The 17,038-nt window shown below is 40.5% G+C and overlaps 1 protein-coding gene across 2 annotated transcripts in view; it reads left to right on the top strand.

Moving 5' to 3' along the window:
* The window catches only part of PTPRG (protein tyrosine phosphatase receptor type G), a 589,008-nt gene that overhangs the window by 455,726 nt on the left and 116,244 nt on the right, over positions 1–17,038 (top strand). For both annotated transcript variants that reach the window (XM_030569843.1, XM_030569844.1), the window contains exons 7-8: positions 2,099–2,256; positions 6,997–7,189. In XM_030569843.1, coding sequence (XP_030425703.1) covers positions 2,099–2,256; positions 6,997–7,189 — 351 coding nt within the window. The remainder of the gene's footprint in view (positions 1–2,098; positions 2,257–6,996; positions 7,190–17,038) is intronic.

Raw genomic sequence — 17,038 nt, 5'->3', positions numbered from 1 at the left:
TTCTTTGTTCTAATTTAGGATGTATTTCAGCAGATCTACCAATCACCTTGCAGCCAATTAAACCATGAGAAACCCCACCAGTAGGGAGAAGTGGGTAGCTCATTAGCTCTGAGACTAGATAAGGACAATTGTGGATCTGTCTTAATATGGACTTTTGTTTAAATTCCAGAGAAGATACAGAAGGAGGGAGGAAGGAAGGAAGGAATGCAGGTGCTGTCTCTGTAAAGGAGAAGTTCCATTGTTGGGATAGCCCACAGGCATAAAGCACTTATTAAGCACCTTACTGGTACCTTTTCGGTAGACATAGGGAGAGGTTCCGCCTGTTAGTCATGCAGACTGCAGGGGATACGCAAAGGAACAATAAAGAGGCTGTCTAGCCTGCAGCTGTTTCCTTCTTTTATGGTGCATTCTCCCAAATTTAAATGTTACAAAATTCTAGCTATTAATTAATCAGAATTTGTACAATATTTGTTTGGATTTCAAGATGAAGTTATGTCAGTTTTACTCCAAGCTGTATCTGTGAAGTGTGAGAACAAGAGGTCCTGAAACAACTGAATTCCACAAAGAATAAAAATGCACCTCTTCTATATTCTTTTGAATGTTGATGAACCATGCGAGTTTTCAGCACTGCGTGTCACTGACTTCAGGTCAGTTTTGACTGTGTGAATTACACATGATGAAATCTGTTTTATGTGACTATACAATAGACCTGCAAAACCCAACTGCCTGGCTACCTGCCTGTCTGCCTTTTTAGGCTCACAAAAGTTGGATAGAAAAGATGTATTAGATGATCAGTTCCAGTCTCTCATCTGTGCAGAGTACAATTTAAAAGAATATATATATTTTAAATGATACATAGAAAAATGTGATTACAGTAGAAACTTCCTCATTAATTCTTGCTCTAAATGTTGGGAGACCAACTGAAATCAGAGAAGCTTGCAGTTTAGCAAGTGTCTGTGACGGGGACAATGTGTACAGCGCCGTGTTCTGTAATTTTGGCCTGCCGGGAAACAGTGTCTCATGCTGGCCCCACCTTTGATGCACTACCAGGACTGTTCATACATTCTCCTCCAAAGGAAAGTGGTGGTAGGATAGGCTGTCTGGTCGGAGTTCTGATGGGCCTGCAGGAATGAAATGGAAGCTGACCGATTGACTACGGAGATGCCTGGTTTGATCAGGACAGGGAAGGCTTTCAGAAAGGCTGACATCATTCCTTTCCTTTTCCATGGACAGTAAGAGAGAGAACCACACCTGAATGTACTCCTGTAACTGGAAGTCAGTGATGCTATATTTGCATGGAGGAGATGTCTCCAACCTTTCCTGCCTGGAAGAAAAGACAGAGGAAGTGGAATTGCCATATGCAATGTTCCTTAACAACAGGGCTGCCCAGCAGCTCTGCTTACTTACCTTGCATTGAGTCAAGCCACGTTAAGAGAGACTATTTTAAGAGTAGGGCAGCATTTCCAGAGGCGTTCTCTATGATAATGATTCTGCAGACTTACCCATTGCTTCCTCTTCATTCCCAGAGCCCCAGCAGTTCCACAGAAACACTGGATGGGCAATCTGGCTCTGGCTCCCCATTCTCAGCCGCACTGTGTAGTGTAACTATCCCTATTTCAGGGTTGCAGCTACTGTTTGATGTGGGACCAATACTTTGTGGTGCTCTCTGACTGGCCAATAGAGAGCATGATGTCACATGTGCTGGCTCCACCCCACAATAGAGCTTTCTGGGTCTGCACTTTTATGGACTACTAAGCTGAAGAGCAATTTAATGGGGTTCTACTGTCCTGCCATGCTGAAAACCATGTAATATTATTTCCTAAGGTTAAAAAAAGAGAAACTGATTGGAAAAATAAATGCATTTCACACCTGTGTTATACCCGCTATATTAAACGCTAATGTTTGGCCCAAGATCGATGAACATTTCAGGTGTCCTTTTCACAAATAACTCTTAAAGAAGCTTTACATGGTTTTATATTTTATAACTATGATCAAATACATTGTAACCGATGCATATTTTAAAGCCATCCATCAACATGGTATCTGTTTTAAAGTAATGTAAAAGATGTATAATTTTATTTGTTGTTCTTCCTTACAGAGAAAGAGACCTTTCTGGATCCCTTTGTGCTGAGAGACCTTCTGCCAATATCACTAGGAAGTTATTATCGCTATACAGGTTCTCTGACAACTCCACCATGTAGCGAGATTGTGGAATGGATAGTTTTTCGCAGGCCTGTTTCTATTTCTTATCACCAGGTGAGCTTGTGCCATCAGTAATGGTTCTATCTTTAATTTAGAGGACGAAAACAAAAAAAATCTGTTGACAAAAGAAGAAAATATTTGAGGTTTTTTTAATATATATTGTTTCTGAACATGAGCAATCAGACTTTAGGAGATAATACAACAGGAATTTCCTTCTAATGATTTAGCTAGTACTGGTTATTTTAAGATAAAGTTAAGCTATCATCTGAATATTTACATAGAATCCTTTTTTCTTCTTTTAAATTGAAGATTTGTTTTGAAAGTAAAATAAGTAACTTTATATTGACACGTATTTAGTACTTTGAAGTAATTACACTAGGAAAGAAATGTTACCATTAATTAGCCATCTTTAACTATTGCTACAGCATAGTGAAGCTGCCATTATGTGCTTATCCAAATCTTTAAAGTTAGCACATAGCATCTCTTATTGTAGATTGAGGCAATGACTGGAACTTGTGTTGCAAGGAATCCCACGATAACAAATGAATATATGCAGTCAAGTGTTTAACTATTAAAAACATTTTGACATTTTAAAACCATTGTTTTTAGAAAGACTTCTTGTTAAAGTCAGATTCTTCTTTAATGTTCTTGTTTTGCTTCAATTGTTGAAAACAGAGCTGTTGTAAAATAAGCTATTCTGGTAAAAGTTAGTGAAGTATCTAACTAGAAGTGAATGTAAATGTGTCTGTATACACATTCCATAAGCAAATGTTAAAATTATCTAATGCACAGTTTAAGGAATGAGTGTCTATACATCTGGGTATAATGCTTAAATTATCCAAAAGTACGAAGTTTGGTTTAAAAGTCATAAAATAAATACAGTACATAATCTGCAATATCTCAAATTAAGGTTAATAAATTTAACGATACACTTTAATTATTAACATCCAAATATTCAGGTACGTCACTCATAAATCTTAGTCATTAATCACTACGGCCTGGTTTGCACTGGGGAGGGAGGATCGATCTAAGATATGCAACTTCAGCTACGAGAATAGTGTAGCATAGCAAAATCGATGTATCTTAGATCAACTTAGAATCACTAACTTCGCGTCCTTGCGGCATGGGATCGACGACCACCACTCCCCCATCGACTTTGCTTCTGGCTCTTACTGAGCTGGAGTTCAGCAGTTGACGGGAGAGTGATCGAGGATCGATTTATCGCGTCTACACTACACGCGATAGATCAATCCCCAGTAGATCGATCGTTACCTGCCAATCTGGCGGGTAGTGTAGATGTAGCCTAAGAGTAGCTTGTGGAAAGCAAATATATGAGTGTAGATGATACCTACTAGAGGATTGCACAGCTGTATGTATAGTGGCATAGATAAAATAGTATAACCTGTGTTTGTAGACAAGCTTCCATGTTGGTTTAACAGGCAATGTGGAATAATAGTGTTGTTTCCCCCTGCAGCATAAGACGGATATAGACTTAGAGATGTAGTTTCCAACCTGGCCAATACTGTCATTATGATGTGTTCCTTTTATAGAAGCAGCACAGTGTAATCCATTCTCTTAGTTTAACTTTATCACAAACCATAGGAAACCAGTCTGTAATCCCACATGGGAAAAGTGATATCATTTAAGCTCTGCTGAAGTTCCAATAAAATCCTTCCAAGGTGTCTTTCTGGAAAATTGACAGTTTTGAAACCAGTCCATTTGTGGAGGCTTCTCTCTTTTAGTCTTCATGCTCCATCACTGTCATCTCGCCTTATAATTAGACAACAAAACAGCACAAGGCCTGCCACCCCGCAAATGCATTGTAAAGCTAAGTGCATTCAGTGACCCAAAGCATAACATTCTCTCTCACAATGCACACCAAGTATTTTATTGTGATTAGAATGGGTTCAGTATTTTTAATTGCCATTTATATATCCATCACTTCGAAAATTGTGCACATCAGGTTTTTAATAGTTTGTAATTACATGACTTTGAATTTTAGATCACTTTCCTCCTTACCTAGAATGGTGCCTTAAGAGCTTTTTATTTCATTTGAACTGGAGTTCTCGCTCCCTTGAAGGGCATGAATTTGACTTCCTCTGTTCTGCCAGCAGTGATGGATCAATTAATAGCTAATTTGTGTTACATAATATTTTTGTAATAAATCATTTCAACTTTGGTTTTATACATCAGCATGTAAAAAGGAAAGTTAAAATTGCATTTGAAACGGCAGCAGTTCAAATGCAGTTATGCCTCCCCAAGGTAGCTTGCCAGAAGAAAATAGTTGAAAAGTTTTTTTAAAGGATTTAAAAAGTCAGGTTAATGTCATGGAAGTAGAAAGGTCAAGACTTAACTTAGAGTGAGCAGTTGGTACGTAAATTCTTGATCCTGCGTAGACCTTATGCACCAGCTTAACTTTGTACATTGCAAGTAGTCCCACTGAGTTCAACGAGACTGTTCCTAGCGCTTACAGCTAAGCAGGTGCAAAAGTCTTTGAAGAACCGGGGCCCAAGAGGGATTATCAGGAACCACATGTTTTCTCTCCCTTCCTTCCTCCCTCCCTCATAAGAAAAGTGTAGGGTAATAGACTCTTCACCCTTTTATCTACCTGTGTGTGATGCCTCTAGTTTTCCTCATAAATGCTGGCTAGAGATTCCATGGGAGCAGGATTGGATCCTTGGAGTCTTTCTTATTGCAGTATAACAAATCGTAGTTCTTGATGTGAAATATAACCAGCCTAAGCACCTCCTTCACCCCAGATTTCATTCTGGTCTCTTTCAGTTGCCTGCATCAATGAGGGACATTTAATTTCTTTAGCACTGTTGCTGCTAGCACTATGCCCACCACTTTAAAAAGCATGGACTGGACAATGGCGCGCACCTTAAAAAAGAGCTGAAATGACATCACTGGGTGGAGATGACTAATGGAATTCTCTACATTCCCACATAGTAGATAACACAGGGTCGGTCAGAGCTGTGGTGTTGGACTGTTCAGTGTGTGTTACTTAACCCTTTTTGCCTCAATTTCCCCATTTGTGTAATGAGGTTAATAGTTCTGTATCCCATTGGGGAGTCGTGAGGATCGCTGTTTGCATAGTCATTTCAGCTCCTCTGATATAAAAGGCTGTGCAGGGCCAAGGTATGGTCTATGATGCGTTAATTTGAGGGCAGATGAATTCTCCTGATACTCGGTTCCAAGTTCCCTACCTTCAAACAAAACTGCCAGACTCAGGGTTAGAGATGTATAACAAATCCCTTCCATAATCTCAGTTCGAATTTTCATTGGGGGGCTCCCAATGCGAGAATTCTAAATTTTGTCTCGAATTAGCAGGCCCAACACACCACCAAGCTCCAGCCGGGCCTCCTATTGAAACAAAATGGGCCCAATTAACTCTGTCCTACCCTACTGATCAAAAGAAATTTTACAGGTTTCAGTTGAGTTACTAGAAACCATAGGGCACGGCAGAATGAGCGGCCTGGACAGCGGCACAGGATGGGTGCTTCAATGCTGCTGATCTGTGGGGGAAATTAAATGATTTTAGTGGGTGCCCGGACTCCAGTGGGGAATGCTTGACAGGTCTGTTAAGCTTCCCTTTGATTTTTTTAGAGAGAAGCTATCAACTGAGGCTATGATGTGGTTGACAGTATAATAGTTTTTTTTCCCTGGGTCATTAGTTTGTGTCTCAGAACTGTCACCTCCTTTTCTGTAGCTTTTAGTGTAACTATACGTAATGAAAAGGAGGCTGGTATCGCTTTCAAACTGTGGTTTGTCATTAAGCTGTAAGAGAAACTCAAGGCCCCTCTAAAGTGTCTGGGCCAGATCCTGCTTCCACTGAAATCAAAAGCGTTGATTCCAAGGAGAGCAGGATTAGGTTATTTATATTGTTCTGTACTGCTCAGTCTTCCTTACTAATTCTAGTTCTTGATCTGAATGATAAGCTTTTAATAAATGCTGTATTGACCTCAGTAACCAACTGGACAAACAACTTAACTGAATCTTTTCAATTCAGTCTGCCAGTAGTTTTTCTCTAGGAAATATTATGCTTTTTCTTAACAGAATGCACTTTTAAACTACAATTATATCTTAGGAATTAATATGTTAAGGTAAAAATAGCCTGGATCTGCATGCAGCATAGGAAACAGCAGCCTGTTCTCTTGGAGAGAATATGAACGAATTAAATGTACCAAATAACGTGCCATACAAAATAAATACCAGGAGCACGGTTAGGGTTTTCTGCCTTAGTAGTGAAGCAGCAGAGAGAAAAAGTCAGTGTGGCCCAGTGGACAGGACATTGGACAAGGGATCAGAAGATCTTGGTTCTAATCCTTGTTTACCTGCTGTTTGACTTTCGGCAAGTCACTTTGTGCCTCAGTTTCCCCATCTGTAAAATGAGGAGGATGCTATTGACCTTCCTTTGTAAAATGATTTGAAATCTATCAATGAAAACAGCAGCCTAACAGCTACATGTCAGTATAAGTAGGTAGAGGGACTATATATAGAAGAATGATTTTGTGATGTAATGAATGAGTGTACAACACTTCTCAGTATAATATTAAGAAACAGGATATAAGCAAAGAGGGAGGGAGGGGCGGAGGGCTTGTCAGAGCACATATTAAATGCTTGAAGACAAGGGAGTCCAAGAACAAATATTTTCTTTCCTGTGTCAGACTCAAAATCAGTCTTGGCATCGGCGCTTCCTGCCATTTTACGTTCTTATCAGCCACCCGGATTTCACCACATTGTTTTTCTAATTAATGTTCTTTTTTTCTTCCCTGCCCTGATGGCCACGTTCAGCTGGAGGCGTTCTATTCCATATTTACCACAGAACAGCAAGATCACGTTAAGTCTGTGGAGTATCTGAGGAATAACTTCCGACCGCAGCAGCGTCTGAATGACAGGGTGGTGTCCAAGTCTGCTGTGAAAGATGCTTGGAGCCAAGATGTGATGGACATCTTAGAAAATCCATTTGGCACAGAGGCTTCCAAAGGTAGATTGAGATTGACTGTATTTGTTGAATGACAGACTTGTCTTTTTTTTTTTTTTTTACATAGGGCTTTCAATTAACTGTCACTAGAAGTACAGGAGGTTCACTAAAGAAATGTAGCAAGACTCAGTGATACACTGTAGTTATACTTTATTATATTTGATACAGTTATGAGGCACTGAATTATACTTTTTCCCACAATGCTCACTTAGCCTGTGGAACTCATTGCCACAAGGAGGCCCAATGCTTAGCAGGATTCAAAGAAGGGTTGGACATTTATGTTGATAAATCTAGATCTTCTAGAAAGGATTTTTAAAAATAGCCAAGAGTTTTAGAAAGGGTATAAGACCTTTAGGTTCAGGGCATAAACCAACCTTTTGGTAATGGCAGTTGGGAAGAAACTATCCTTGTGGAGAGGTTATTCCTTAACTCCTTTCTTCAGTGTTTGCTGCACCTCCCTGTGGAGCAGCAGCTGGTGTTTGCTGCTGGCGGAGATAGCTGGACCCCAGTTTGGAAAAGAGCATTAAGAGCCACATGGCTGTTCCAGGCTGTCAGGCTGCTTTGCATGCACTCAGCAGAAGTGTAAATAATACTTTCAGATCTATTTCTTGTATGTTTATGTTCCATTTTTTCTATGTGATGGTTTTATTAGGCAGAACTCACTGCTTAAATAATCCTAGTCAGGCACCCACTTGCCTCAATGATGGGGGAACTTGATGGGGTGAGCGGCGATAGGGGACAGTCCCAGCAGCGAGGGAGACAGATATTCGCTAAGAACGCTAGGCAGCTCCTCCCCTCAGGAGTCTATGGCACCCATTGGGGGCAGGCTGAGGAGAGCCTACTCCGAGATATGGGTTATATAATGAGCCCTTTAACCCCCGCACTGGTAGTAATTAAATATCCTGATATAGGAGAATATGAGTGATAGGTGTGTAATGCCCCTCCCTGGTGTTAAAGTTCAATAAAGTTGCAGCCTGCCTCTTCAAATCCATCCACGTATCTATCCTCATTTTACTGCTTTGTCCACATCAGTTGAGTGGATTCAAATACGCAGTTCCAAGGCTGGCACAGATAGCACACCTCTTGTGGCGTTCAGCTGCCACACTTGCCTTCCCAAGAGAGCTGGATCAGAGCGGGGCTCTCAGGGCTTTATTATTCTGTGGCTGTTCGTTCACTCATAAAGAGAAGCATATAAAAGGCTGCTTTGGGACAAGGAATTTATATCAGGAGTGAGAAGAAGATATTGTCAATCAGAACAATCTAGGATGTGCTCTGGCCTGAAAGTTTAAAGCAGTGTTTTATCAGCACCATATGCCAATATTTATTCCTTCTGATATATACTGCGTGAGTATTATTTACCCAGGGCAGTAATGAACGTTAATAGTTTACATTATGTTAAAATGACAAAACTGACTAGCTTTTATTGTGAGTTTAGCTCAGGTACTTCTGGGCCAGGTGGTGTAATATTGCAGAAGGTTTTACTGCTTTGGCTGAATGCTTGAATACTCCTTGCCTCACTGGACTGTTTTAAAGATGATAAAGGAAATCGCTGAGACCCACAATTATAGCTGCATGTTACAAATACTATGCAATGGATTAGACTTGAAATTCAAAGTGTTGCCATTGATTAAAGTCCATGGAAAGATCCCCGTTGACTTCTCTGTGCTAAATCCAACCCTGAGGCCCTGATTGAGTATGTGCCTAACTTTAACATGAGAGTAATTCCAGTGAACCAAATGGTACTCAAGCGTTAGGCTTAAGTGCCTTGCTGAATGAAGGCCTAAATCTGTATGGAGTCCTGTATGTAGAAACCTCTAACAATGGTGCTTTTGTATCTGCTGAGATCAGTTCAGGCATACTGACCATCCACAGGTGTTGTGACCATGTTGGCATTTGGGGGCAGGGCATTGTCAATGGAGAACCCTTGATTTTGGAACTTACATTCCCCACACTTGTCTGATGGCCCATTTTGGTGGTTTTTATGTGGGGTAGTGTCATGGGGTCTACTCTCTTCTAGTGGCACCTCCTTCTCGCCACCCTGGGAATTAGCTGTGCCAGGCTTGCCCTGCCCTTCTAGCAGCCTCTTGCCCCGTGCTGTCTCACCCTGTGATCCCTCTCACTCCAGGGACTGCAGTCTCCTCTTCATGGCTTGGCCCTTCAGCCAGGTCACTAATGTCTCCCATTCTGGGGAATTCAAAGTCTTTCCAGACCTGCTGGCAGGCTGGTGTCTCCAACGCCCTGTGCCGCTGCCCAGTGACTGGTAGGGGACCAGGTCCACCCTCTGCAATGGGTTCCAGCCCAGTGACCCTATAACAAACAGCCAAGGTCTCTGTACCATCCTAACCGTGCTGCTGTTTCCCTGGGCTTCTTCCTACTTACCTGGCTTCGCCCCCCTCTGGGTTTGCCATTCTCCCAACTCCCTCCACTCAGGGAGTGGATGTAGCCTACTTCCCTCCAACCCTTGTCTGCAGCCAGCTACCTGGCTTTATATAGCCCCTCCCTTTCCCCTGTTTCTGCACAGGTGAGCCTATTCTTTAATTAGGACTTCCCCTCAGCATTCAGTCTACCGGGTTAATTGGCCTATCTGGCCTCCATTAACCCCTTCCACTCCTGTGTTGAGTGGACACCCCATCACAGGTGGGAAAAGAACCATTGATTGTTTTCTCTAGGCCTTTTCCTTTGGAGGCTGACTGTTGGTGAGAAGTTATTTGCACTGACTCTGTCAACATGTTGTAACTTTACCAGCTGCACATGTACTGGGGACAATGGCGGCAGGTGCATTTTTATGAATTTAAAAGTAAATAGGTTGCTCCAGTGTTACCAACATAAAATGGAATGTAGCACATCCTTGCAAAGGCTCTAGGGCCGAGTTATATCTGCCCCAGAGATACTGCAATGCAAATGTTCCTGGCCCCTTCCTTGATGAAGGTGAATTGGGGAATGAAATGCCTGGTTCACTGCACATTCTGAACTACTGACATATAAATAAAATGACTTGAAGTCACAGTACTTGAGTGAAAGCTAAACCTATTGTTTATTTCTCTAGTAAATACAATGCATCATTATATAGTGTCATTCATGCAAAAGTGCTGCAGCACAGAACATTTCACAGCCAGAGATAGTCTAGCATACAAATATAAGACTACAAGGTTAACATAATGTATGAAACCTTAACATATCTAACATCCTTCTACTTTCAGTGGCTGTCATTAAAATACAAGCATTTGTCAACAGCTAACAGTGTAATATCCAAGATTACCATAGTTTCTCTTTATATGTAGAATAAGATATTTGCAATAACTGTATGATAATAGTTAGGAAACATTGACTTTTTAATGGCTATTTTGTAATATATTGTAGGATTGGCTGTAGCCATCTTAAGCTTTCGTTCATGTGAGATTTTTATGTCAAACCCTATGAAAACTCTGTGAACTGTTATAAATCTAGAAAACAATTTATAGTAGGTACTTAAGCCATTTTATTTTATAGGAAAAGGAGCACAGAAATAGAATTTACAGGATGTTTGGAATAATTTTGAGAATCCTCCACTTAACAGTGTCATGTGTCTGTCCATTGATGAACTATCTTCTCTTGAACTGTTCATTATGCTCCTGGTTCTTCCTTGTTCAGTTTTTAATGAGCTGAGGTAGGATGATTTGTGATGATTAGCATAATAAGTGAGCATGACACTGACACTTAAGAGTATAATAATAAACAGGGTCCTCTCACTAAAGAGCTTACAGTCAACGGGCTCGACTCTCCAACCCAGAAAATCCCTTACTTTCATACGTAGCCCACTAAAATGAGATATACCAACAAACAGTTGGTGCAGCTGTTGTAAAGAAAAACATGCCACTATTAATTCATAACTTGAGAAGTTGCTGCCTCTCAAGTAGCTGGTTTCAAAATACAACTGATTTCCAATAAAGTCTTTGCCTGTATTTCTGCTATTGATTTGGGCTCTTAGACAATTGTTTGTATGTATATATAGTTTGATTATGAATGCCTTTCACCTTTCAGTCTCATTAGATGAGCTATAAGGTTCACAACAATTAAACGAACATCCCATGGGGAGGTGCTCTTGACATCAGAGTTCTTTCGCAGATGCCTGATTACTTCCCCAGAGGTGTCCGATTGCTCTTCGCTGAGTCCCCTATGATGCAGTTTGCCATCAGTGGGAATTTGTCTTAGAGTACCACCTTTAATTATGATCCTTGACTTAGTTAACAGTCATAATTTCACTACAGTAACACCTAATGGCTTTTGACTCTAAGTCAACATCTGGGTTATTTCTCTAGTACTCCACGTGTAAATGTTTTTCATATTTAGTGTGCCAGGTTACGCCATCATGATGCACTCAGTTTGGAAGTCATTGTAACCTCCAAGTTATTTAAACTATCTAGAAGATGTGTTTTGGTTTTTGTTGTTTTCCTGTATGTTTCACTCTGGGACAATGCTCCGAATATTGATTTGGAGTCAAAAGTACAGCACTACTCAAGCAAAGCGGGGCAGTTCAGAGTCATTATTTCACAGCTGCTGACATCAGAAATGAAAGCAATGCCTCCTACGGAAGCTCTTCTTTTTTTTCTGAATATCATCACATGCTCTTAGAAGGACAATATCAGAGTATTGCTTCAATTAATATCATCCAAAAAAAGATGATTTTTTCTGGAACGTGTGCAAGGTGAAGAAGTATGTGAAGATGCAGTCATTTGGGGGCAGACAGTATCAGGCATTAACAGTAATATTTCAGAATGGAATGAAGCCTCAGACTTACGACACAATTGTTTCCTGAAAATTGTGTTGTAAATCAAAACATTGTAACTAGCAACCACAATCCACTCCATTGCGGGACCAAGCATCATAAAGTCGAAACCAATTTTCGTAAGCTGAATTGGTGTCAATTCAGAAATGTTGTAAGTGCTGTTCGTTATAAGTCGAATGTCGTAAAATCGAGGATTGCCTGTATTTTTGCCCTGTGCTTTATTTCTTCTTTTGGAATGAAAATCAAGGAATAAAACTGAGTGTCTGGTTTGTAGATTTGATGCTGTCTTGTGGGAAGATACAAGATGGTCATTAGGCCTGCAGTTGTGTGTAGTTCTGAGTGCTGGGCACTGAGGAAGAGACAGGAGCAGATCTTGAATACAGTGGAAATGAAAATATTAAGATATGAATGCTTGGCGTTACAAAGATGGACCATGTTCGTAACAAACAAATTAAGGTAATTGTGAAGGTGGCACCAATGATGGAAATGCTGAGGTAACCCAGGCTTAGACGGTTTACACATGTGAAAAGAAGATCAAAACAATATATAGTAAACAGGGTGTTAAGCTTTGAAGTGCAAGGTGAGAGAAAGGATGTAAGACCTCAAGCTAGATGGATGGATGTCATACAAAAGGATTCGGTTAGCTGCAGAGTTTCCAAGGAACTGCTTCAAGATTGACTGGAATAGAGTTGGGTCTTTGAGACTAAAGCTACAAGAATAATAATTTTGTTTTTCCTTTTTAAGTGCCAGTGTTTTGTGTAGTCCTCAAGGCAGACGAGCAGTCCCCTTGATTTCTTTCTGCAACTCCAAAGAAATAGCTCATGCATGAAGGTTCCTTCTCTTCAAGAGTTGTATTAAAAAGTCAGAGGCAAACAAAGAATCTTGTATAGCAACAAGTCCTAAATGCTCATTTCTGTCTCCTCTGAGAGACCTAATCTTTTATCCAAAACATAGTATACGTGAGAAATACAGATTTAAAATGATATATTATAAACATCTTAACTTGAAATCACTAACAAAATGATAAAACATTATTTATTTCTTCCCATCTTATCGTTAGTTAGGGAAAATGCAAATGAGCAAGAATTAATTTTCAGTGCACTTACCATATGGTCACAGTTGCAGCTAGTCTTGCTGCCTTTGGTAGGATCTGTTCCACACAGTGACTGCCCTCAGGGTAAAAAAGTTTTTCTTAAATTGCCTAAAGGGCAGTTTCTGTTCATTCCCTTTTGTTTTAAAGTTTCTTTTGCAAATTTCTTTGTGCCATCACCTTCATTGTTATGCCCCTTCATATTTGCTTATAACTTAGCCACATCACTTCTTTCTTGTCCTTTCCTTTGCAGATAATCCTAGTTATCTCAATATTTAAACAGTTCTAATCATTTTCCTAAGTCATGTCAGACACTGAGCTGATAATTCTATGCACCTTCTCATTATCACCCGACATCCTTTTCCTGATCAGTATCTTGCACTGCAGTTCTTCAGCCCTTGTATTATTATTTGTATAGCCCAGTAGGTGTGCACTATGCTAACATGTTAAACCCTGTCCTGCCCCCCAAGGAATCTAAAATCTAAGAGACATGGAATACAAAGGATTAGATATCAAGGTGAGAGTAGGAACTGACACTTTTCAGAAGGAGATACTCCACTTTTCTTACAAAAATGTATAAGCTGCTTGGTGTCCTTCCAGTTTGGTGTGTCCTGCCGACTTAGTTTTGTGTTAGTTTAGTGTGATGTTTCCATTGCTGTGACCACTATGGATAGTGAGTTATTAATAAGCGTTTATGAAGCACCATAACTTTGCCTGGTGCTTTTGAGATTAGAACATGGACAGGGATTATTTTTTAAAGAGTGGTATGAATAACATATTACAAAAATTAACGCTGTACATGTTGCATCCTCCTGTGGTATGAGTGCACAGCTCCTATTATTGCTAATGGGAGCTGTGTACTCCACAAGGAGTAAAAAGGTGTTTTCCATTATATACCTCCTGTTCCAGTGGAAGCGTGACTAGGTGTATCTGTCCTTCATAGAAAACACAGTAAAACCACAGTTAACAGGACTGATGCTCAGGGGCTCTGTTTCTGGCTCTGCCACAGAGATCTTGTACAAGTCACTCCATCTTTCTGTGCCTCGGTTCCAACGTCAGTTAAATGAGGATGATTGTTTTTCCCTTCCTAACTGCAGTGTTAGTAGGTGCTCAGGTCCCACAATGATGGAGGCTATATTAAATTCTATGCCGGGGGCTCCCCAGAAAGGATCGGAAAACTCTTCATAATGTGGGTCTCGGACTTTCTGCCATTTAACATACTTGGTTTCCAAAAACTACTATAATTTGATAGGTTGGAAAGATGCAAAGGTATCTGATTTCTGTCCCCCCTTCCTCACACACGCCTCCAGCAGCCACCCAACCAGCCAGGTCAGGTTTAGCTTACTGGGCCAATTGAAGTAAGTTCCTGGGTTTGTCACCCATTCAGTCCATCACATTTCATTTTACAGCTGCACTGACATCACACACACACACACACACACACACACACGTTCCTCTTCTCCTGTTTCCAAATGACACTAGTTAGTGCCCTTGTGATGCTCCCGAGGAATTAGTTTTCTAGGTCACTTCTGTACTGGTGTGACTGTGTGCCTCTACTAGGCCAGCCATTTGGCCCTTGAAAATATTTATCATTCATCTCAAAATTTCCTACAGTTCAGACCAAGAGGAGTCATGATACATTCCCTTAATGAAAAGATCATAAGCTACGTGTGGAGCTGATTTGCCATTTTGAACAGGGCATCCTACATACATGGGGGGGAGGGATAGCTCAGTGGTTTGATCGTTGGCCTGCTAAACCCAGGGTTGTGAGTTCAATCCTTGAGGGGGCCATTTGGGGATTGGTCCTGCTTTGAGCAGGGGGTTGGACTAGATGATCTCTGGAGGTCCCTTCCAATCCTAATAATCTATGACTATGATACATATACCTATTGTGCATAGCAGGGCCGTCCTTAGGATTTATGGGGCCCTAGGCAGTATTATTAAACTGGTGCCCCTATGCTGGATGGCAGCCCAAGCTCACAGCCTGGTGGGGTGGGGGGGCTTGACAGCAAAGGATAATGAGATGCCCAGCCTGCCTCATGGCGGCGGAGAGTCACAGTTCCCCGCAGAGACTTCCATGCACTCTCCCTCATGCAGAATGGACATGAAGAAAGTACCTAATTAAAAGCACTAAAATTTGGGAATAAAAAATGTCAGTCACAGGTTTTTTGATATGCCCTGAAGTTTGTCAGAGATTTATTTGCAAAAACTTCATAGTAAGGGTGAGTTATCTGTCCTGCTGAATACAACATTACATATAATGGAATACATGATTCAGCTCTTCTCTGTTTTACATTTTCTTCATCAGTATTTCTAAGTTGAATTTATATTTTAAATGTACTCAAATCTTAAGCCAGCATTCCAGATTACTACATATTTAACTCAGTGAAATAAAGACATTCTTTTAAATTAATCAGAGAGGTTTAGTGTGGTCATAACAATGTTCATTGCTTTTAGAAAAAGGGAACAGTAATTTACTTTGTGTGATCTCCATAACAAGAGACATGGTTATGAAATTTCACCAACTTTAAAAAAATATGTCCCCAAAGATTTTAGGTATAACAAGGGTTTTGTCTTACTAAGGGTACTGATTTTGCTTGAGGGTTCTTTTAAAACTAGTTTGTCGGATAGTCAGAAGTAAAGAAAGGGAACTCTTTGTCCAGCTATCTGGAAGGGAAGGACTGTTGTCCCTTTAAGGGCTCTCTTCAGTGGGGAGTGGGGGGAGAGGGGGTGAAGGGATGGACAGAAAGGACAGGAAGACTTGGAAGCACTTTTTTTTTTAACTATAGTAATTAAAATGTGTATTTTAGATAAGGGAGGTCTTTTGAAGGATTTATTTAAAAAACTATGTGTAAAGATCCACACATTTAAGGCTAAAGATGATTGTGCATCTAAAACTCTATGCAAGCATTTTTTAGAAATGTGATTTTATAATCTTCACCAGCTCACTAATGAAATATTTTTAAAGCAAATTTTAAACTAAGGTCCTGTAGACTGACATGTTCTGTGTAAATATTACATTAATGCACAACTGTTTTTGTCAGTAAAGTCAGAAACTGACAGTATAAAAATTTATTTGGGCATAAGCTTTCGTGGACATCTGATGAAATGGGTTCTAGTCCACAAAAGCTTATGCCCAAATAATTTGTTAGTCTTTGAGGTGACACAAGGACTCGTCCTTGTTTTTGCTGATACAGACTAACAGGACTACCACTCTGAAACCTGTCAGTATATACCTTGGGGTTGGCAAATGCCTGTTAAATGGCTTTATTACCCCTTGAATGTCTCTTTAACAGTTTCAATATTGTGCTAATAGGTCTGGCAGGCTGGAGGTTTTTTCACTTTTAACTACTAGATTCCCTCCCAGGGAAGACTCACCAGGCTAGAGCAGCCATCTGTGGGAGCCTGCAGGAAGGGTCAGAACAGGGATAGGAAAACAAGGGGGTGGACACTAAGACCCAGTGGTGCCCCAAATTTTCAGGTGCCCTACGCAGCTGCCTATGTTACCTATGCCTAAGGACGGCCCTGGTGCATAGACTCTTGCCTCACTATGCTCGTGCTCACATGTTCCAAAAAGTGCTATGCGCAACTTGGCCGAACTGTTGGCTGCCATGCATCAGAAGGTTTAAATGGGTGACCCTAGTTAATGCTGTAAATATTTCCCTTCTCTAGAAAATCCTCCTTTGTGTGAGCATTGACACCGTATGTGTGTCTGCACTTGATCACGCCTGTTACGCTATATACCGAATATACTGTACAAATATATAAATACATAGATCTAAATAGACATAGGTATCCTTTTTAAAGGTATTTATCGTACTATGTATATGCTCTGTGTATCTGTAGTGTATAATATATACACAGAGATTGTAGTCCAGATCTTCAGCTGGTGTCGACTCGCATAACAGTGTTGAGCTCAAGGAAGTTGTGTTGATTGATACCTGATGGATTTGGCCTACAGTGTACAAACCTGTGTGGGTGTGAGAGAGAGTGATGA

The sequence above is a fragment of the Gopherus evgoodei genome, chromosome 7 (genome assembly GCF_007399415.2).
Source record: "Gopherus evgoodei ecotype Sinaloan lineage chromosome 7, rGopEvg1_v1.p, whole genome shotgun sequence".
Lineage (NCBI taxonomy): Eukaryota > Metazoa > Chordata > Testudines > Testudinidae > Gopherus > Gopherus evgoodei.
Note: the sequence above shows the minus strand (reverse complement) of the source record. Positions and strands in the feature narration are given on the sequence as shown.